General features: G+C 36.0%; 3 protein-coding genes across 4 annotated transcripts; all 3 read right to left on the reverse strand.

Annotated features, from left to right (window-relative positions):
• Window positions 1-3,876: 3,876 nt before the first annotated feature.
• neu3.3 (sialidase 3 (membrane sialidase), tandem duplicate 3) lies at window positions 3,877-8,683 on the reverse strand. Its single transcript, XM_073824486.1, has 3 exons — window positions 8,566-8,683; window positions 5,257-5,538; window positions 3,877-5,155 (listed from the first exon to the last, which is right to left on the reverse strand). The coding sequence occupies exons 2-3, from the start codon at window positions 5,521-5,523 to the stop codon at window positions 4,214-4,216; spliced, it is 1,209 nt and encodes a 402-aa protein (XP_073680587.1). The 5' UTR covers window positions 5,524-5,538; window positions 8,566-8,683; the 3' UTR covers window positions 3,877-4,213.
• A 2,493-nt stretch (window positions 8,684-11,176) lies between these two features.
• LOC141292252 (sialidase-3-like) lies at window positions 11,177-16,290 on the reverse strand. The gene is made up of 3 exons (XM_073824253.1): window positions 16,176-16,290; window positions 15,411-15,656; window positions 11,177-13,638 (listed from the first exon to the last, which is right to left on the reverse strand). The coding sequence occupies exons 2-3, from the start codon at window positions 15,639-15,641 to the stop codon at window positions 12,730-12,732; spliced, it is 1,140 nt and encodes a 379-aa protein (XP_073680354.1). The 5' UTR covers window positions 15,642-15,656; window positions 16,176-16,290; the 3' UTR covers window positions 11,177-12,729.
• A 430-nt stretch (window positions 16,291-16,720) lies between these two features.
• On the reverse strand, window positions 16,721-21,603 carry neu3.1 (sialidase 3 (membrane sialidase), tandem duplicate 1). Of its 2 annotated transcripts, none has more exons than XM_073824263.1 (3): window positions 21,508-21,603; window positions 20,960-21,192; window positions 16,721-18,751 (listed from the first exon to the last, which is right to left on the reverse strand). In XM_073824263.1, the coding sequence occupies exons 2-3, from the start codon at window positions 21,188-21,190 to the stop codon at window positions 17,786-17,788; spliced, it is 1,197 nt and encodes a 398-aa protein (XP_073680364.1). In that variant the 5' UTR covers window positions 21,191-21,192; window positions 21,508-21,603; the 3' UTR covers window positions 16,721-17,785. The 2 variants fall into 2 exon arrangements, with proteins under 2 accessions (XP_073680364.1, XP_073680365.1); XM_073824264.1 differs by lacking the exon at window positions 21,508-21,603 and adding an exon at window positions 21,288-21,496.
• Between the last annotated feature and the right edge of the window lie 65 nt (window positions 21,604-21,668).

Here is a 21,668-nt window from a genome sequence, read left to right on the forward strand (position 1 = left end):
AATCACAATTTTTAGACTACATTGCACTCACAGCTGAACAACAGAACTACAGAAACGCAAGTTAGCCGCTTACCAAGACATGTGCGGGGTTGTTACACACCATAACGTACACAAAGACGTATTTTGAACGATCGCTAGAAAATACAATCATCAATTATTAATCATACTTACAGGTAGAAGTTCAGAGGAGCAAGCCGGTCCAAATAAACTGGGCACTGATCCATTTTTTAAAACCAAGCGTTTGGTGAATCCCGCGTTGTAACGTTACTCCCCAAGATTGGAAAAACAGTCATCAGTAAAATGACGCGAACACAACACAAGATTGGCATTGGACTGCTGAGGTGTTGAAAAAATTAATGTTAACCACTCATTCTTGGTAGTTTCATCTTTCGGAAGGGCATATAAAACAAATTCACTCTCACAGCGCAGGGCGTCTTCTTGACATGATGTAACGTTAATCCACGTGAAAATGGTAGGCCTACTGTTTGTGGGCGGGCAAGTTGTTCGCGAAATTGAACGTGGGCGGACATTACGCAAATGTGTAGCTCGTGACGTGTGGCCGTTACAGAAAAAAGATTCGAATTGCTGACGACTCGTTTAGGCGAATGTGAGCCGACTCTTTTTTTTGTTAGACAAAAACTTCATTTATAGTGCACTGTCCGCGTCACAACTTTGCAGATAGTTTATGTTCACATACAGCTACATGACACACTACATGAAATATCATATTTGAAAAGGCATAATAGGGGCACTTTAACAAAATCTTGAACAAAACAACTGTGAGGTCAAGTGTACTCAGTGTTGCCAATTCCGTGGTTTTCCCGCGGAATTGGGCTTGTTGCCGCGGGTTGTTTTTCACATCCGCGGGTTAAAGCGACTCCAATAAGGTAAGATTTGGCCCCTGGAATGCTAATTTTACCAGGGGAACCCACCAAAATAATTTGTATTTTTTTAATGGGGAACCCCCCTCAAAATGTAATTGGGCTACTTTTGGGCTAGTATTGAGTAGCTATTGGGTGGATTTTGTTGTGAAAACCTGGCAACCCAGAGTGTGCTAGACATTTAAGTCCATAGACTGTAAAAAATATGGACGTAGTGTCACCCAAAGAGTGTTTTTGAAGCTCATAGTGGACGGGAGTCGGCCGTCGTTATCTTGGAATCACGTCATCGTGCGTCACTCCCGGATAATCGAAAATGGGCAAAGAGGCGGGACGTGGGTGGAGCTGCTTGCAAAAACCACGTCCGCCTATCACGACAGTGGTGACAGCAGCGGCAATCCACCTACCACTCAAGTGACCACACCCTTAATTATGCAGAATTTTAAGGCTTCATATAACTTAAATGGATGAGTTATAAAAAAAATCACCCCCCCTTACAGTTGACAGGAAGGGCAAAATTAGCTATATACAGTGCCTTTCGAAATTATTCATACCCCTTCATTTTTTTCACATTTTGTTATGTTGTTGCCGTATGTTAAACTACTTTAAATGACTTTTTTTCCCACATCAATCTACAATCCTTACTCCATAATGGCAAAGCAAAAAATAGGCACATTTGTGCAAATTTCTTAAAAATAAAAAACTGAAAATATCCCATTGCATAAGTACTCATACCCTTTTCTGGGACACTCGAAATTTAGCTCAGGAGCATTCATATTGCTTGTAGATGTTACTACACTTCGAGTGGTGTTAAACTGTGGCAAATTCATTTGAATGAGTATGATTTAGAAAGGCACACACCTCTCAGAAAAGGTCTAATAGCTGAAAATGCATATCAGAGCAAAAACCAAGTCCTGAGGTCAAGATAACTGCCTGTAGAGCTCAGTGACAGACTTGCGTTAAGGCAATGATCTAGGGAAGAGATCAGAAAAAAATCTGCTGCATTGAAGGTTCACAGAAGCATGTAGCCTCCATTATCCATAATGGAAGACGACTGGAACAACTAGGACTCTAGAAAGCCGACAGAGCTTGAGAGGTGAAAAGGTGACACAAAGAATGGCAGATAATTGCCAAATGCAGATGTGCAAAGTATGAGTACTTATTTCAGTGTTTTATTTTGAATAAATTTGTAAAATTTGCAAATCTGGTTTTTGCTTTGTCATTATAATGGTGTATGGAGTGTAAATTGTACAAATTTATTAAAAATAAAACACTGAAATAAGTACATTGCACAAGTATTCATACCCTTAACTCAGTACATAGTTGAAGCACCTTTACAGCCTCAAGTCTTTTTGGGTATGATGTGACAAGCTATGCACATCTGCATTTGGCAATTATCTGCCATTCTTTGCCTTAACGCAAGTCTGTCACTGAGCTCTACAGGCAGTTATCTTGACCTCAGGACTTGGTTTTTGCTCTGATATGCATTTGAGAGGTGTGTGCCTTTCTAAATCATACTCATTTAAATGAATTTGCCACAGTTTAACTCCACTCGAAGTGTAGTAACATCTAGAAGCAATATAAATGCTCCTGAGCTAAATTTTGAGTGTCCCAGAAAAGGGTATGAGTACTTATGCAATGGGATCTTTTCAGTTTTTTATTTTTAATAAATTTGCACAAATGTTAAAAAACTATTTTTTGCTTTGCCATTATGGAGTAGGGAGTGTAGATTGATGTGGGAAAAAAGTAATTTAAAGTAGTTTAACATACGGCAGCAACATAACAAAATGTGAAAAAGATGAAGGGGTATGAATAATTTCGCAAGGCACTGTAGACATATAATACATATAATTTTCATATAATAGCTAATTTGCATCATGTTTCAGCCCTGGTCGCGCATTCGTTTGGCGAGAGGTCCATGAACTTCTATGGGGGTGCCACCGTGTCATTCGCTTTGATTGTAGATCCGATGAATGCTGCGTTTGTAGATAGCTAGCGTTTGTCTGCGGGTTAAAGCGACTCCAATAAGGTAAGATTTAGCCCCTGGAATGCTAATTTTACCAGGGGAACCCGCTAAAAAAAATTTTATTTTATGCCTCGGAACATGATTTTTAATGGGGAACCCCCCTCAAAATGTGGTTGGGCTACTTTGGGCTAGTATTGAGTAGCTATTGGGTGGATTTTGTTGTGAAAACCTGGCAACCCAGAGTGTACTTTTAGAATGGAAGAAGAATGGAACTCAAGTGACCACACCCTTAATTATGCAGAACTTTAAGGCTTAATATAACTTAAACGGATGCGTTATAAAAATAAATTCACCCCCTCACAGTTGACAGGAAGGGCAAAATTAGCAATATTGACATATAATACATATAATTTACATATAATAGCTAATTTGTGTCGTGTTTCAGCCCTGGTCCCATGAACTTTCATGGGGCGCCAGCGTGATGTTCACTTTGATTGTAGATCTGATGAATGCTGGATTTGTAGATAGCTGGCACTCCAAGCAGATGTTAGCTGCAATGTACATTTAACATTATAATACTTTAGGAATACAACATAATACCTTAATTTTACATAGGCAGTTTCTCGTTCTCTCAGGACAAAACACAAAATGACCACTGACAAATATACAGAAGTTACAGAAAAACTTAAAAATTAACCCAACATGCTGAACCCATCATTTGGGGTTAAAAAGATAACCCAACATTTTTTAGAGTGCTGAAAAATGACCAATCATATGGGTAAAAATACTAAAAATGACCCAACAGGTTGAACTCAGCAATGTTGGCCAGTTGTTCTTACAGGCAAAGACGATATAACAGTCCTAGCAGCAATGAGACCAGAAAAAACATGAATATTTGGTGCTTGCTTACATAGGGCAATGACATGGTGAATGGAGATTGTGATCATGTTGTGTTGTTGGCAGTGGACTTTAATGACAAGTGATCAGTATATGATATTTACAACATTTTACAATAAGGAAACACCATGTTCATGTAATTTGAAAGTTTATTCAAATATCTCTGCCACAAATGCATCAAAATCAGTTACATTTAGCTTTAATCAGATATATTCATCAACTCATCTGTTATATGAATTTAATATGTAATCGTTATATCCGTTACATATCCATATATAATTATATATAAAACAAACCGTCTATTTTGCTGATAATGATTATTATGGTAATTATCTACAATGTTTCCATATCATAGTTTCCAAATCAGTATTAATAGAAACAGTTTTCAGCAACAAAAACTGAGAAAATTTAGAACTGTCATGATTAGATGTATTCATTTGCAGCTACTAACACTAAAAGAACATGAACACTTTTACAGCATTTTCGCAGGGAGTTCAAACAGCAAAAAAGCTATTTCTTCATTCTCATGTTCGATTCCACACTCAATGAGACAAGCAAAGCGTCCAGGCTCATGCTCTATTAGATCTGCGTACGCACTGGGACCATGATGCAATATCAGTATAGGTGCATCCGACCATCCTGAGGAATCCAGTGGGGTTTTATTCAAGTAGAGACCAACATCTACTCTACTTTTTGGATTGGATGGATGGGAATAGAGCAACCATGTATTTGGAGGATCACTCTGTTGTGGAAAACTCAACACACTCCCTTGGCATCCATTTCCGGTCTCTATCAGCTTGTTTGGGAATAAAACTGTGGAAAAATCCTGACCAGAGTTGTAGCTTAGAGCCTCCGTTCTGTAGCCAAGGGTGGTTCTGGCATTGCAGTACAAAGTACTCATACCTTTCTCATCAATGATCTCAGCCATCTGACACTCACATGACTCAACATCCATTTGGTTCCCCACCTTCCATGTGATTCCTTGATCATCACTGTAGAATGCTAAAGCATAAGACGTGAAGCAGCAAAACGATAAGCAGCAACATGATGTGCACTCAGGGTTGCCTGTGTAACGATAAGCATATGCTGGGATAATCAGCCTTCCGCTCTTCATTTGAATACCATGTCCTGGACCAACGGCAAAGGGGGCCCATTCTTTCATCTGCTCACCGATTACATCTGCTGTCAAGTCTATAGTATGGCTCCAGGTTTTGCCAGCATCCTTACTGGTTACATAACAAAGTCGTCCCTGGCACTTTTTTGTTCGTATTTGTTCATATTCAGAGACCCCATTGGGAACACAGACAAAAAATAGAAAGAGGGTCTTGGATTCTCTCTCATAGACCGGACATGGATTCATGCTCCGGTGGTTTGGAAGACAAGCTGAAGAGAGCAGCTGCTGACCACTGTCCCACTAAAAAAACAAAAACAAAAAAAAAAACAAGGTAGTTTAAAGCATCTCTGAAATGAAGCTGTCAAGAAAACTCTCATGAATAATATTTCTTGATTTTGTACCTCAACAACTTGATTCTTGGCATCCTTCCATGTTCCTCTTCTCATCACAAGCAATTCTGCCTTTGTGTCACTTAATGTTTTTCTCTTTTCAGCAAAGGCAAGGAAGGTTCGGTGGTCACTGAGATAGACAAGAGCTGGAATTCTGTATGATACCTGTTTCTTACAACAGCAACACCAGGTTTGAGGTTGTTCCTGTTTGAATATTGTTGTTTTGTTCATTTCATTCGGACATCTTGAATAGCTTTTTGAAGGTGTTGCGTTACCCATTCTTATATTTTAGCCCTGTAAATAAAATAAACAGTATCAGTAACAAGAAAATACACATAGTAGTAGTATGCAATGTAATTCTTTTTTTCTCCCCAATTTGCCAAGTTATCACAATTGTATTTTATAATTTTAAGTCAGTCATTTTTAAATTACCTTGAAATCACAAGAACACTGAAAAAGAGGTGATTTATTATTAGTTTTTTTTAAAAATCTAATTAATTCTTAAAAATCAGTGAAAGACAATCATTTTTGGTTTAGCATACCATAGTGGGGAATCTTCATGGTTTCTTTTCTTAACAATAATATAAAATAGTAATAAATGTTGTAAAGTAATAATACAAATATTTTTATACCTCAAAATTGAGACTGCTACCTACACTGAGACTTACAACTTCTACTGTCAGCTGATGAGAATGTTAGGCCTATAAGGGATTATACAACCCCTCCCAGTTTACTGACCAATACAAATTTTACCAAGTAACGTATAATTTTTTTTTTGTTGCACAACTTCTGCATGCAAAATCTGAAGGTTACAAAAATTTTAAAATCTTGACAAATAGCACAGTATTGTTAGAATAAAAGAGTCAGAGGGGCACACACCCCAGCTGAGAAGCAACGCTCGCACAGGTAGGACAAAGTACTGGAATTACTTGGTCTCACGCCCAAAACAGAACCATAAATATAATCACTGTACAGACATAAGTTATACAAGAAGGTTTTTGCACTTCAACCTGCAAATTTATTGCCTCCAATTTAGTATGCTTGCTGGGTGAAAAAAACAAAAAAACAGTACATCAGTGTTATACATTGTACTTTATTGGAAAAACTGTGAGCGGCACAGAATTAAGTACATAATTTTGTGCAGCCTCAGAAGCCATAGCTGGGCAACCCCCTTCATTCAGAGGTTGTGCTACAAATAAGCATCCATAAAGTCATTTTTTGTAAGTTCTGACAGACTAGGTTATACATTTAGGCACATATTGTATCTGTTAGTTCTTTTGTTCTTAAGTTATGGGAAAGTTATGAAATTTGGCACATAGATAGAGGACAGCCTGAATATTAACCACTTCAGATTTGAAGACTATCTCAAACACCGCAATGCCACTAATAAGCCAAATTTGTGCTCATAACCGTTATTTTCTTCTTCTTAGGTCTATGGCAGCCCATAGAACTCCTTGCGGGAAAGTTATGAAATTTGGCACATGGATAGTAGACAGTCTCAATACTGACAACTGCAAATTTGAAGTTTCTATCTTAAACTCTTTGATGCCACCAATAGGCCAAATTTGCAATTATATCTGTTATTTTCTTCTTAAGTCCATGGCAGCCCATAGAACTGCTTGCAGGAAAGTTAGGAAATTAGGCACATTGATTGAGGACAGTCTCAAGATTGACCATTGCAAATTTGAAGTCTCTATCTCGAACTCTGTAACGCCACCAATAGGCCAAATTTGCAATTATATCTGTTATTTTCTTCTTAAGTCCATGGCAGCCCATATAACTGCTTGCGGGAAAGTTATGAAATTTGGCACATTGATAGAGGACAGTTTCAATATTGACCACTGCAAATTTGAAGTCTCTATCTCTGACTCTGTAACGCTACCAATAGGCCAAATTTGCACTCATATCTGTTATTTTCTTCTTTTAAGGTCTATGGTAGCCCATAGAACTGCTTGCGGGAAAATTATAAAATTTGGCGTATGGATAGAGGAGAGTCTCAGTTTTGACCACTGCAATTTTGAAGTCTCTATCTCAAGCTCTCTACCACCACCAATAGGCCAAATTTGCATTCATATCTGTTATTTTCCGTCTTCTTAAGTCCATTGCAGCCAATAGAACTGCTTGCGGGAAAGTTATGAAATTTGGCACATGGATAGAGGACAGTCTAAATATTAACCACTACAAATTTAAAGTCTCTATTTTAAACTCTCTAACACCACTAATAGGCCAAATTTGCACTCATATCTCTTATTTTCTTCTTCTTAAGTATATAGTTATGAAATTTGGCACATGGATAGAGGACAGTCTCAATATTAACCACTGCAAATTTGGAGTCTCTATCTCAAGCTCTCTAAGGCCACCAATAGGTCAAATTTGCACTCATGTTTCTGCTAATAACTTTTGAAGTCTACAAGCAAAATTCTTTTTCCCTCGAATGCATACCAAAAATAAAATTATATTTCTACTGCCAAGATTTTTTAACTTTAAAACTTTAAAAAAGTTGTAAAAAAAAAAAGCTCGGATCATTTTCAGAGCATTCTGGCAAAAAATGATTAAAAGCTTTTTGATATACCAAAGTGTTTTCAGAAAGCACATTAACGAATTTGAAGTTTGCGCAAAAATGTACATGAAGCTATAGTCTCCACTGCGTTTAGTTTTAGCAGTTTCTGACTAAACTTGGTATGTGTTGTAACAAGCATGACCAGACGGAACTTTCATAGTTTCGGCACAGCGCCACCTACTGGTCAAAAGATATGAAAAATCAAGCTTATAACTTCTAACCAGTTAGTCCAAATATCATAAGATTGGTCTTGTTAGATTCGGAACAGCACACTGAACTAAACAATACCTAATTTTCCTATGTCTGCCTTTTTGGGCATCAGCCATTTTGAGCTTTGTAGTAAAATTCTGCATCAACAATGTCTTTAACAGGGATCTGCAACCCTGCTCCTTGAGAGCTACCATACTGCAGAATTCAGCTTAAACACTAGTCAAACACACCCAGACCAGCTAATTAAGGTGTTGAGGGCTACTTAATTACAGACAGGCATGTTGAAGCAGGGTTGGAACTTAAGTCTACAGGAAGGTAGCTCTCCAGGAGCAGGATTGGAAAACCCTGGTCGACAGCTCCTCGGCTCTTCATTTTGCTTCTGTTGTGCCTGGCCCCTTAATTGCTGCTTGATATATTTTTAGTCATTTTTAAGGTGACACTGACATCACAAGAACACTCAGCCTACCTAATTTATTCTTAAAATTCAATGAATTACATTTTAAATTGTTTTGTCCTTGTCAACAATTATCCCCATTAGAAGCAATACTCACAGCAATTATCTTTCTTGCAGCAGCAACAAATGATTCTTACAGCAGGTTCGTCACCACTTCTCAAGCCTTTCATCAGGTGTAACCAAAACATACTGAGCAACCCTTATTTATAATATCCTATATGAATACAGGACATTTCTAAGACTAAGTTAAACATTTACCAAGTCAAAGAGCAGGATGATAAGCAAGAGTTAATATGCGGTCGTAAAAAAAAATAAAAAATTTTAAACTGCCTGCAGGGTGAAAAACATCGTTTATCTGTTCTATTTACTGTGGTCCATAATTAAAAGTACGTAAATCAAAAGATAGCATAGAGTTTTTCTTTATATATGTGTGTGTATGTGTGTGAATTAAATGTTAAATACCAATAAATAATGTTTGCATATTTGTATTCTGTAGGGTGAATAAAAATTTTCTTTTTTAATTCTTGTTTGCCACTCCAATTAACTACAATTTTAAAAGGGACAGTCATTCTTTCTTTTGTTTGACACAATTTTGAAGGGATGTGTTGGATTACAAATGGTTAACTTGCTTTTTTGTGTTCATCTAACTGTTATTTATTACATTCCAATTCGTTTGTTTTATCTGGCACGCCACATGGCTATTGTCTGGCAAAAGTCCGGGGAACTTTTTTCCAAGTTACCGCTGATTTTCACTGTAGATGCAGACAGATCCATCATATTTACTGGACTGGGTTGGGAAACCATTAATGATGTATTCACTATTTTTTTATCACCAAGTACAAAAGGTGTTGAGGACTGTGCAATGAGCAAATGGTGGTGACATTGGAGTATCTGGGACAATTAGAGAATGATTATTAAATGTAATTTCTATTTAATCTCATAAATAGATTTATGAGCCGAATGACGTGCATGAATTATAAACTGGGATAACTTTATCTCTAATGTCAAAAATGAATTATGGTCTCCACCCCTAATCTTGCACAGCCCTCCACAAATGTTTAAAGACACACATCTTATCTTTACTCAACACTCAAATACTGAAAAGATGTGAAAATGTGTGATACAGATCATTTTTTATGGTTATTTTTTTTCTAAAAGTGCTTAATGATTTGTAACATCAGTGAAACACATCTAAAATAATAAAACTACAGTTTGCACATTTTACTGCTGCCAAAAAGAACCAAAAACCCAACACAGTATCAGTTGTGAGTGTTCTTTGGAAACCTTATGGATGCTCAACTATGACAGATACCAACCAGAGACATGGCATAGTTGCCTTCATTTTTTATTTCACAAGTTTGCACATTGATCAAACACATTTGGCAACTCAAGGGCTAAAGGAGTACTTAAAATAAGTTTGTAACAAATGTTAAGAAATAAAGCATATGATGAGGCGACAGAGGGTTGGAGAAAGAACTGTCAAGGTAAGGCAGCTGCTATATACTTTTGCAAAAGAAAAACTGAAATGAACAATAAAAATGGAAGTCGTTACAGATATGGCAGTCAAACAAAGTGGACGATGAAAGGGAATTCTAGAACAAAAAATGGTAAACTCACAGCAGAACAAACATCTATTCAACCAAAATCTACTACTAACAAGGACAAACAGTGGAAATATGATTTTTAGAGGTGTTTATAGGGCAAACAACAGGAACTAAAGAGTAAAATAACAAGATGCCAAGTGAACTTGATAACTTATCAGACAACTAGGTCAGTACTAAGAAACTAGGTCACAAAAAAACAAAACAAAGACATAAAACAAAGCATGTGTAACAGAAATAACAGCAAAAAACAATTTTTTCAAAGTATATTTTTATATATTTTGATAACCTGCTGTTCAGAAGTTGAGTTGGTAAAATTTATGTTTTTGAAAAAAGTGTCTTATGCTTGCCAAGGCTGTTTTTATTTGATCAATAATGCAGTAAAAACAGTAATGTTATGGCATTAAACATTAAAAAAATTAGAATAGTGTTTTATAGTTTATATTTTTTTTAAATGTGATTTATCTGTGAGGCAAAGCTTAATTTTCAGCATTATTTTATTAACAGAAAAGTTCTTAAGAACAGCATTTATTTGCAAAGTAAAACTTGAGTTTCTTTAATTTAATGAATGCTTGCTGAATAAAGGCATTCATTTCTTAAAAAATGTCAGAATCTCTGAATGGCAGTGTTTATGATCTTCATATTTTAATGATTTAAAGGGATAGTTCACCCAAAAATAAAAAAAAAACAAACAAAAAAAATTATGTCATTAGTTACTCAACCTCATGTTGTTTCAAAGAACTTTGTTCATCATTGGAACACAAATTAATAATATAGCTGCAAGCAGCGATTACCGGGGTTCAAGCGCTTTTAGGCACAAATGAAAAAATACATTATGTAGCAAGACTTTTTTTTTTTTTTTGCAAATAAAGGTAATTTACCATAGAAATATTATGTTTTGTAATGTTTATGACTGTTAAAGTGCCAGCTGTGGTCCGATCTCCTTATAACTAAGTATCACCTGTCGCATGTGCTCACTGAGTTTCGTGAGGTTTAAGTTTTCCTTTAGGCTTTATAAAATCTTGGGTAAATTCAGACAGGCCCCTTTTCTAAACAACCCCATTATAACCTTCCAAAGGGTACATTTAATAATTTTTTTTTAAAAATATAATTATTGACCTAGAGAGTCCAGAGAATTGTACTGCAGAGTTTCGTTCCGATCGGCCTCCGTTAACTACGTCTAATAGGTGCTCAAAATTTATCGGCAACTGCGGACATGTTTTTTGGATATACGCAAATTTCCTTATAGACAATTGTGGCACTTTGTACCAAGACCATGCACATCGATTTTTATATTGATAGGACAAATGCTTGCGTAGGAATAGCCCTTTTTATGTTTTTTTCCACTCTTACAGGTGGCCAAGCACCGCGATTTTTGTCTTACGTATGTGTTCTGAGTTTGGCGAAGATATCTCATTCTGTTCAGGAGTTATAGGCATTTTACCGAAAGTGGCCCTGACCATTTCAAATGTTTTGGCGTCCCTTTGCAATGGTGAGAAGAAAGTTTGACTTTTTTTGACAATTCTCTCCAGAATTGCGAGATATATACTTTTTTTCTCGCAATTGCGAATTTGTATCTTGCAATTCTGCCTTTTTCTCCTAATTCTGCCTTTTTTCTTGCAATTGCGAGTTTGTATCTCAGAGTTTTTTTGCTCAACATTGTGGGATATAAACCTGCAATTGGGAGTTATAGTCCATTTCTGAGGAGAAAAAAAAAGACTGATATGTTTAACGAATTGCGAGTTTATGTATCACAATTCTGACTTCATTTCTCAGAATTGCGAGTTCATATCATGCAATTCTGACTTTATAACTCGCAATTCTGACTTTTTATCTCACAATTCTGACTTTTTTCTCACAATTTTGAGTTTTTTAATCACACAAATCTGACTTTATAACTTGCCATTGTGGGTTTATATCTCACCCACAAGCTGAAAAAAAAAAAAGAATTGCAAGTTTGAATCAAGCACTTCTGAGGAAAAAGTCAGAATTGTGAGATAAGTCGCAATAATATTTTTAAAATTATTTATTCAGTGTCAGAAACAGGCGTCCATAAAAAACCTAAGACTACTTTGCAAAAAATCCAAAATACCCAACAATTTAGAAAAGGCTCACAATCAAATCTGAGGTCCGACGTGAGCCAAGGATTCCAATTACATAAGACACTTCAGCCTGTGACTGACGTACTTAGTGCACAAAGAAAACGAAAATAACTACTTTATTCAACAATTTATTTTCTTCTGTGACTCTTCGCTGTGCATTCACAAGAGTTGAATAAAGATTGTTGAATAAAGTCTTTTTTTGTTTTCCTTGTGCAAAAAAAGTATTCTCGTAGCTTCATAAAGTTACGGTTGAACCACTGATGTCACATGGACTATTTTAACAATGTCCTTACTACCTTTCTAGTCTTGAATGTGTCAGTTGCGTTGCTGTCTATGCAGGATCAGAAAGCTCTCGGATTTCATCAAAAATATCTTAATTTGTGTTCTGATGATGAACGAAGGTCTTACAGGTTTGACATGACAAGAGGGTGAGTAATTAATGACAGTTAATGATAATTAAGGACAATTTGGTGAGTACTTATCTATTAGCATCAATTTTAACAATTTGCACACTACAATAAAGTGCTGATTTTTGCTGTCTCACTTATCACTCTTAGCCTAAATGACGTCACTGAGTTTAAAAAGGACAAAAGCTATTCCTTCGACCTCATTTATCTCTCCACATTCCATTAGACAGGCAAAGTGTTTTCCATCTCCACAGTGAGCCAGATCTGAGTATCCACTTGGACCATCGTAGATGATCAATTTACGATCTTCCCATTTAGAGAAATCCCACGGAGATTTATTCAGGTAGACGCCAAGGCTTGCTCTCTTGCTTGGATTGGTTGGATGGCAATAGAGCAACCATGTTTTTTCAGTTGCTCGCTCAGGGGTAAAACTCAACACACTTCCTTGACAGCCATGTCCGGTTTCTGTCAGCTTATGTGCAGATGAAGGCTTGGCAAAAGCATCTCCATTACACTCACTTAGAGCCTCGACTCTGTGGCCTGAAATACTTCGAGCATTGCAGTAAAGCTTACTGTTACCTTTGTCATCAATGATCTCAGCCATCTGACACTCGTTAGACTCACCATCCACACGTTTTCCTAAACGCCAAGTACTTCCTTTATCATCACTGTACAATGTGAATGCACGTGATGTGGGTTTACAGTTGAGTGAGTTGCAAGGATACACATACGCTGGGATAATCAGTCTTCCGCTCTTCAATTGAACACCATGTCCTGGTCCAACAGCAAAGGTGGCCCAGTCCTTCTCCTGCTCACCGATTACATCCACTGTCAGGTCTGTAATATCACTCCAGGTTTTGCCAATGTCCTTACTGGTTATGTAACAAAGTCGTGCCTGATTCTTATTCTTATGTATTTGTTTGTGTTCAGAGACACCAACAGGAACAGTGATGAAAAACAGAAAGAGGGTCTTGGATTCTCTCTCAAAGACCGGACATGGATTCATGCTGCGACGGTTTGGTTGACATGCTGTAGTGATCCTCTCATGACTACTATCCCACTAATAAAAAAAAAGAAAAATATGAATATTAATATTTACAATGAAAATTTGCTGAAATGTGACCCTGGACCACAAAACCAGTCATAAGTGTAAATTTGTCGAAATTGAGATTCTTACGTCATCTGAAAGCTGAGTAAATAAGCTCTCCATTGATATATTGTTTGTTAAAATAGGACAATGTTTGTCTGAAATACAACTATTTGAAAACCTGGAATCTGAGAGTGGAAAAAAATCTAAATATTGAGAAAATCACCTTTAAAGTTGTCCAAATGAAGTTCTTGGCAATGCATATTACTAATCAAAAATAAAGTTTTTATATGTTTATGGTAGAAAATTTACAAAATATCTTCATGGAACATGATCTTTTCTTAATATCCTAATGATTTTTGGCATAAAAGAAAAATCGATAATTTTGACCCATACAATGCATTTTTGTCTATAGCTACAAATATACCTGTGCTAGCCTACTTAAGACTGGTTTTGTGGTCTAGGGTCACAAATGTGCTCACCCTCAGGCCATCCAAGATGTAGATGAGTTTGTTTCTCATCAGAAAAGGACTTGCAGTGAATGGGTGCCGTCAGAATGACAGCTCAAACAGCTGATAAATACAACACAGTAAACCACAAGTAATCAACACAACTCCTGTCTATCAATTAATGTCTTGTGTAGTAACAAGTTACAAGCAAAAAGAGTTCAAATCCTTTTTTAAACAAATATGTATGTGAGATGGATGTTTCTAATGGTGCGTTCACACCAGATGCGATTTTCGCAAATAAATCATACTATTCACGTGTAGTTGGACGCTTGAAAATTTTGAGTTTACTCGCTTCATTTGCGAGTGAAATTCACGCCATGGAAGGGGCTTCTGCCACTTGTCAGCAGGAAAGTAATTGTAAAATATGGCGAATAAGCTCAATTTGCTGGCTTTAGCTAGCTTGTAGTCTCGATATGTATATATATCTCAAATTGAGTAAAGTGCGATTTATTCGCGCAAGTCACATCTGGTGTGAACGCACCATGTGCTTAAAGCGCCTGAAACACACCGCAGGGAGGTCTATCGTGTCTCTGTATTGAACGCTTTATTCGCGTCTGGTGTGAACGCACCATTACAAACACACAGCTTTTTGGACTCTCAATCTGACGGCACCCATTTACTGCAAAGGATCCATGCATTGATCAGCAAGTGAATCTTTGATGAAGAAACAAACTCATCTACGTCTAACAGTTTTTTTTTTTTCACATTTTGTTTTGTTGCAGCATTATGTTAAACTGCTTTAAATTACTTTTTCCCCACATCAATTCACATCTCATACACCATAACGACAAAGCACAAAACAGGTTTGTAACAACTTTGCAAATTTATTAGAAATAAAAAAACTGAAAAGATCCGGTTTCTGGGACACTCGAAATTTAGCTCAGGAGCATTCATATTGCTTCTGAATACTTATGCAATGTACATATTTCAGTGTTTAATTTTAATAAATTAGTAAAATTTGCAAATCTGGTTTTTGCTTTGTCATTATTATGGTGTATGGAGTGTAAATTTATGTGGGGAAAAACGAATTTAAAGCAGTTTAACATAATGCTGCAACAAAACAAAATGTGAAAAAAATGAAGGGGTATGAATACTTTTGCAAAGCACTGTAGATGTTCATAGCCGGGCCTGAGTGAAATTTCGTTTTTGGGTGAACTATTCCTTTAAAACGTAAGTTCCAGACAACTGTCTAACAATGTACAATAATGACTAAAATGCTAATGTCTCAAGACTCACCTTAACTCCTCCATCCTTCCATATTCCTTTTCGCATCACAAGGACATCTGCATCAGTGTCATCGGCGGTTTTCCGCTTTTCAGCAAAGGCCAGAAATGTTTGATTGTCACTGATATAGAGGAGAGCTGGAATTCTGTATGTCACCTGCATTCTTTCAGATTTCGGAGACTCCTGTTTAAATAATGTTGTTACAGGAAAGGGTCTTGATTTGCCTCCTTGTGTTTTGTCCATTGTTAAAGTTAAATCCTAAAAACATAGCAGATTTATATTAGCAAGATTAAGCAATATAAGTTAAATCAAGTGGTGAAGTCTTACATAGGAATTGGTTATAGGTTACTTATGAAGGAACACTTGAACGAGTATTTTTGTTGTACCGTAGTTCCTTCTTTTGGCTATTCTCTCCGTATCAACAACAGGTAGATTGAATTGTACAATGTGTGCGTTTGTTGGCGTTGAAGAGTGTGTATTTCCCTTACTTTTACCAAATTACAAGCGTAATGCAAACCATAACACGAAGCACATGCTCAGCAGATACAAGATAACAACATGAAAGCTAAAGTGACGGTTCTATGTCTGCCGCCTTGTTAACTTTTAGCAAAACATAAGCTGTTCGCGTTGTTTTAAACTAAAGAGACTAGCTATAGCTGCATCTTAAAAGCGTTATTTACGTTGCATTAAAAGTTGTATTATGTGCCTTAGCAGCCTGTCCTAAATACCTTAGCCAAGTCCAACGCAAGTTAATATGACACCAAGAGAATGTACAACATACTCACACACTGTTCTTTTTCTCTGCTTCAAAAGTTAAAGTGCGCTATAGACTAAGGTTACTTCACAACGGACTCTTAACCAGAAAAAATCCGGTTCTTGGGTTTTTTGAATGATCACTTTTTCAAAGTCATGGTTACAGGACTGACAATTTAAGATCGCCCCCTACTGACACACTTAACAAAATAAGATACAATTATACAAATGGAACAATTCCTTTTAGTATTCACATCCTGAAATTATGATCAATTATGCACAAGCTCAGAAATAACTTAAAATAGTTTTAATATTATAGCCTATATTAGTACAATATTATATCTACTACGACCTTATAGATATATGCAATTAAAATGCAAAGATTATATAAAAATACTAGGCCTACTCTTTGTTTATCAATGAAAAGTCTTCATTAATTCTGTCTACTATGAGTTTGTCACCAAAAGGCACACTTATGGAGAATAATATGACAATAGTATTATTGGCTACCAATTATATCAATGTAACACAATCAGTCAATTTCGATTCAAAGCATGACCAGACTAAACTTAATCATACCATAAATTTTAATGACCAGTCTGTAACAGTGCAATATTGTTAGTGCTCTCTTGAACTACTTTAAATGAAAACATTAAAAAAAATTTTAGAACTAAACTAGACTGTCCAAAAGAATCTGTGGTAATTACAGATGCAACACAGCTATTCATAATAAAATGACATAAATAGTGTGAAACACTATACTGAAAATAGTACATGCACAAATGTCGTGCTAAAGTAACTTTTGCACCCGGAACCAGAAGGCAATATAGAGAAATATCTTAAAATCTTAAAATATTTAATAATGTGCAACATTTTTACAGTGAAAAAAAAAAATGTAGTGACCATCATACAGTATATACAATTAAGGTCAACAAGCATATAATAGGCATTTTCTTACAATAAATACATAAATACATGGTAAAGCATACCTTACATGTATCAAGCAATTACCAATACAGTCATAATTTTAATATCACAGTAACTGCTTCATTTTTATGTCATAACAGTTTCATGATTTCAAGCGATACTGGGGGTTCACCTCAGATAAATGTATCTGAATTCAAAATGCAGATATTTTCTCACCTGTTTTTTTTTTAATCCAGTAGAAAGATGCACATCTAACCCAGAAGCAAATGTTAAAGGAATAGTTTACCCCAAAATATAAATTTGCAGAAAATATACTCACCCTCGCCCACAGGATGTTTCTTCACTGCAACAGATTTGGAGAATTTTAACATTACATTAATTTTTCACCAACGCATCCTCTGCAGTGAATGGGTGCCGTCAGAATGAGAGTCCAAACAGCTGTTAAAACATATATATATTTTTTTATTTAGAACTGTTCTTGTTTGTAAATTGTGCTTAATTTTTGCACATTTCTCTTCTGATTCAGTCAACAAGACTTTAGAGTTAAGTCGTTAAATTGTGTGGAATACTTTTGGATTACTGTGATGTTTTTATCAGCTGATGTACTGTTGATTTTTAAATGTTGATAATAGTAGTAATTTTCAAATTTTCATTTTGAGGTAAACTATTTCTTTAAAAGGTCCCACAGTAAATATTCTTTCATCATTTCAAGTACACATTAAATCACTGAGTTTAAATTCCACAAAGGCTATTTCCTCAAGCTCACTTTTTTCTCCACACTCCACGAGGCAGGCAAATCCTTCCCCACACTGTGTCAAATCTGAATATCCACTGGGACCCTGATGGATGATCCACGGTCGTCCCCAACCAGACGTTTTCAAGGGTGATTTATTCAAGTAAACCCCAAGATCCTTCCTTTTCTTTTTATTAGTTGGATGGGAATAGAGCAACCATGTTTTTGTTTCTGACTGTGTCAAGCAATCATTTGGGCTCTTCGCCTCTTCATCCGATGGCTCAGGCACAGAAAAGCTCAACACGCTACCCTGGCAGCCATGATGGGGCTCCACGAGTTTCTGAGCAACATAAGGCTTATCAAAAGCTGCCCCACTGCTCTCACTTAAAGCCTCCACTCTGTGGCCACATGCACTACGGGCGTTGCAGTACAAATGACTCTGATCAGTGTGGTCTATGATTTCAGCCATCTCACATTCGCAGGATGTCATTGGGATTTTTCCTCCCATCTGCCAGGTGACACCACAGTCATCACTATAGAATGATAAAGCATGAGGCCTGACTATGAGTGGAAAATTAAAGGGGAAACACCTATAATGTATGTAATAAACATAAGCTGGAATGATTAGTCTTCCACTTTTCATCTGAATCCCATGTCCTGGTCCAACTGCAAAAGTAGCCCAGTTGCAAATCTCATCTCCAATGACACTATTTGTTAAATCTGTTAACTTGCTCCAGTTCTGGCCATAGTCTGTACTAGTGACGTAACACAGCCGTGCTTGGTTTTTACCTGTACAGATCTGGTGATACTCTGTGGTATTGCCCAATATGCAGACAAAGAACAGATAGATGGTTTTGGATTTCCTCTCATAGACTGGACAAGGATTCATGGTGCGATGATCCGGCAAACATGCAGAAGAGAGTGTTTGAGCAGGAGACCACTGTGAAAAAAGACAATTAATTCAATTGTTTATAAATGTTGAATTATAAAATCAATCATCATCATCAATCAATACGATTTTTACAAATGTTTTTAAAGTTTCTATGCTCACCAAGACTGCATTTTTTCCTTAAAAATACAGTTAATTAATTTTAATAGATTTTAAAATGCTGGTCATTCCTGTGATGCAAAGCTGAATTTTCAGCAGCCATTACTTCAGTCTTTAGTGTCACATGATCATTCAAAAATCATTTTATTATGTTGAAAACAGTTGTGCTGTTAAAGGATTAGTTCACTTCCAGAATAAAAGTTTCCTGACAATTTACCCACCCCCTTGTCATCTAAGCTGTTCATATCTTTCTTTCTTCAGTCGTAAAAAAAATATGTTTCTTGAGGAAAACATTTCAGGAATGTTCTCTATATAGTGGACTTCTATGGTGCCCGCAAGTTTGAACTTCCAAAATGCAGTTTAAATGCAGCTTCAAAGGGCTCTAAACGATTCCAGCCGAGAAAAAAGGGTCTTGTCTAGAGAAACGATTGGTTATTTTTTAAGAAATTTGCAATTTATATACTTTTTAACCTCAAATGCTCGTCTTGTCTAGCTCTGTGATGTGCATGCGTACTCTATGTACTCAGGTTCAATACAGTAAGGATATGTCAAAAAACTCCTATCTCATTTTCTCCTCTAACTTCAAAATTGTCAAAAAAATGTCAACATTTACAAAAAAGGTAAAACAGCAATGTAGTATGATTTTGATGTTAAAAATTATATAAATTGTAATTTTTTTTTTTTTTAAGAAAATAGCCGTTCGTTTCACTAGAAGACCCTTCTTCCAGAGATCGTTTAGAGCCCTTTGAAGCTGCATTTAAACTGCATTTTGGAAGTTAAAACTCATGGGCACCATAGAAGTCCACTATAAGGAGAACATTCCTGAAATGTTTTCCTCAAGAAACATAATTTCTTTACGACTGAAAAAAAAGGCATCAACATCTTGGATGACAAGGGGGTGAGTAAATTATCTGTACATTTTTGTGAACTTCTCCTTTAAAGGATTAGGACCCTATGTCATCCAAGATGTTCATGTCTTTGTTTCTTCAGTCGAAAAGGAATTAAGGTTTTGAAGGAAAACATTGCAGGATTTTTCTTCATATAGTGAACTTCAACGGTATACAATGGGTTGAAGGTCCAAATTGCAGCTTCAATGCAGCTTCAAAAGGGCTCTACACAATCCCACGCTGAGGAATAAGCATCTATCCAGTTAAACTATCGGTCATTTTCTAAAAAATACTAATTTCTATAGTTTTTAACGACAAATGCTGGTCTTGCACTAGCTCAACCTCACACATTTTGTAATCACATTGGAAAGGCCATGCGTGACATAGGCAGGAGTACCAACCCAGTGTTTCTAAAGCGAATGTGCAAAGAAAGTCAAACAGCCTTTACACAAAAAGGTAAACCAATGAGGCTGGATGATTTTAAAGTTGGAGAAAATTAGATTTTTGCCCTACCCTACCTTTTTGAACCAAAGTACACAGATGAAGAACTAAACATGCGTGACTTTTCTAACCTGACTACATAATGCGTGAGGTCATTTGTGGTTAAAAAGTATATAAATATAAAAATTTTTGGTAAAAAAATTAAAGATTGTTTTGCTAGATAAGACTCATATTGAACGTTGAACATTGAAACTTCTATTTGAAATTTGAACCTTCAACCCATTGGCTCCCATTGAAGTCCACTATATGAAGAAAAATCCTGAAATGTTTTCCTTAAAAACCTTAATTTCTTTTCGACTGAAAAAAGAAAGACATACAATTTTGGATGACATATATATATATATATATATATATATATATATATATATATATACATATACACACACACACACACACACACACACACACATATATATATATATATACATATATATATATATATATATATATACATATATATATATATATATATATATATATATATATATATATATATATATATATATAAGTGAACTAGTTCTTTAATTTTTTTTTTTTATGGAAACAATGGTTGTATGGAAATATATTTGTTTTCAGAATGAATAAAAATAACAATTATTTGAAAAAAAAAAAAGTCTTTACTGTCAATTTGGATCAATTTAATGCATTCTTGCTGAATTCATTTCTTAAAAAAAAGAAACATGTATATATATGTGGACAAAAAGGAAATTACTTGAAGGGATCCATTTTGCAGTGACCCTCTCCTCATGACCAACACTTTTGCATCACTGTCACGTGGAGTGCTGCGCTCTTCAGCAAAGGCAAGATAAGTCTGACCATCACTTATGTAGATTAGAGCAGGAATCCTGTATGTTTTACTATCCGTCTGTTGGAATAATGCTGTTCGTGCAGGAAGGGCGTGCTGGGCTTCTGGGTGGCTTTTGGAGGCCATGCTGTCAACCATTCCTAGATAAACAAGTAGGTATGTAGGTATATGACATGGAATGCAGTAGACTTTGAACTTGAGGCGTTTTAATGCCATGTATCTAGTCACTTATTACCTTTGAGGCGTCCTCAGAAAATAATGGTCCTGCTGTTATTTAATTATTAATATGAATAATCAATATAAATCATACAACTTATTAAAAAGACTTAAACATCCCACACGGTATAGACATACACAGAGACTTTGACATGCATAAACAAATGATACGACCTTAATAATATCCTTTTTAATTACAGATATAAAGGCGAAAACTGACGATACATCTGTTCACCTACCATATATTACATGTCAGTAACAACCCGTTTAAATGTACAGCATTGTGTGATGCAGCTCTCCGTCTCGAGCTTCCTCCACTGCAGAGTAGACAGCTGAGAAAGACGAAAGCGGAAACCAATTCAGTGCATTGTGGGAAATGTAGTTCAGAACTAACAAGGAC

Source organism: Garra rufa, chromosome 19 (assembly GCF_049309525.1).
Source record: "Garra rufa chromosome 19, GarRuf1.0, whole genome shotgun sequence".
Lineage (NCBI taxonomy): Eukaryota > Metazoa > Chordata > Actinopteri > Cypriniformes > Cyprinidae > Garra > Garra rufa.

Bases quoted from the DNA above. Each gene is read 5' to 3' on its own strand.
- neu3.3 (XM_073824486.1), bottom strand. From the start codon at position 5,523: ATGGGTAACGCAACACCTTCAAAAAGCTATTCAAGATGTCCGAATGAA. The intron at 5,156-5,256 runs GTACAAAATCAA...TTGTTTTTTTAG, and splicing joins CCAAGAATCAAGTTGTTGAG to TGGGACAGTGGTCAGCAGCT.
- LOC141292252 (XM_073824253.1), bottom strand. From the start codon at position 15,641: ATGGACAAAACACAAGGAGGCAAATCAAGACCCTTTCCTGTAACAACA. The intron at 13,639-15,410 runs GTGAGTCTTGAG...TTTTTTTATTAG, and splicing joins GGAAGGATGGAGGAGTTAAG to TGGGATAGTAGTCATGAGAG.
- neu3.1 (XM_073824263.1), bottom strand. From the start codon at position 21,190: ATGGTTGACAGCATGGCCTCCAAAAGCCACCCAGAAGCCCAGCACGCC. The intron at 18,752-20,959 runs GTAATTTCCTTT...CTTTTTTCACAG, and splicing joins TGCAAAATGGATCCCTTCAA to TGGTCTCCTGCTCAAACACT.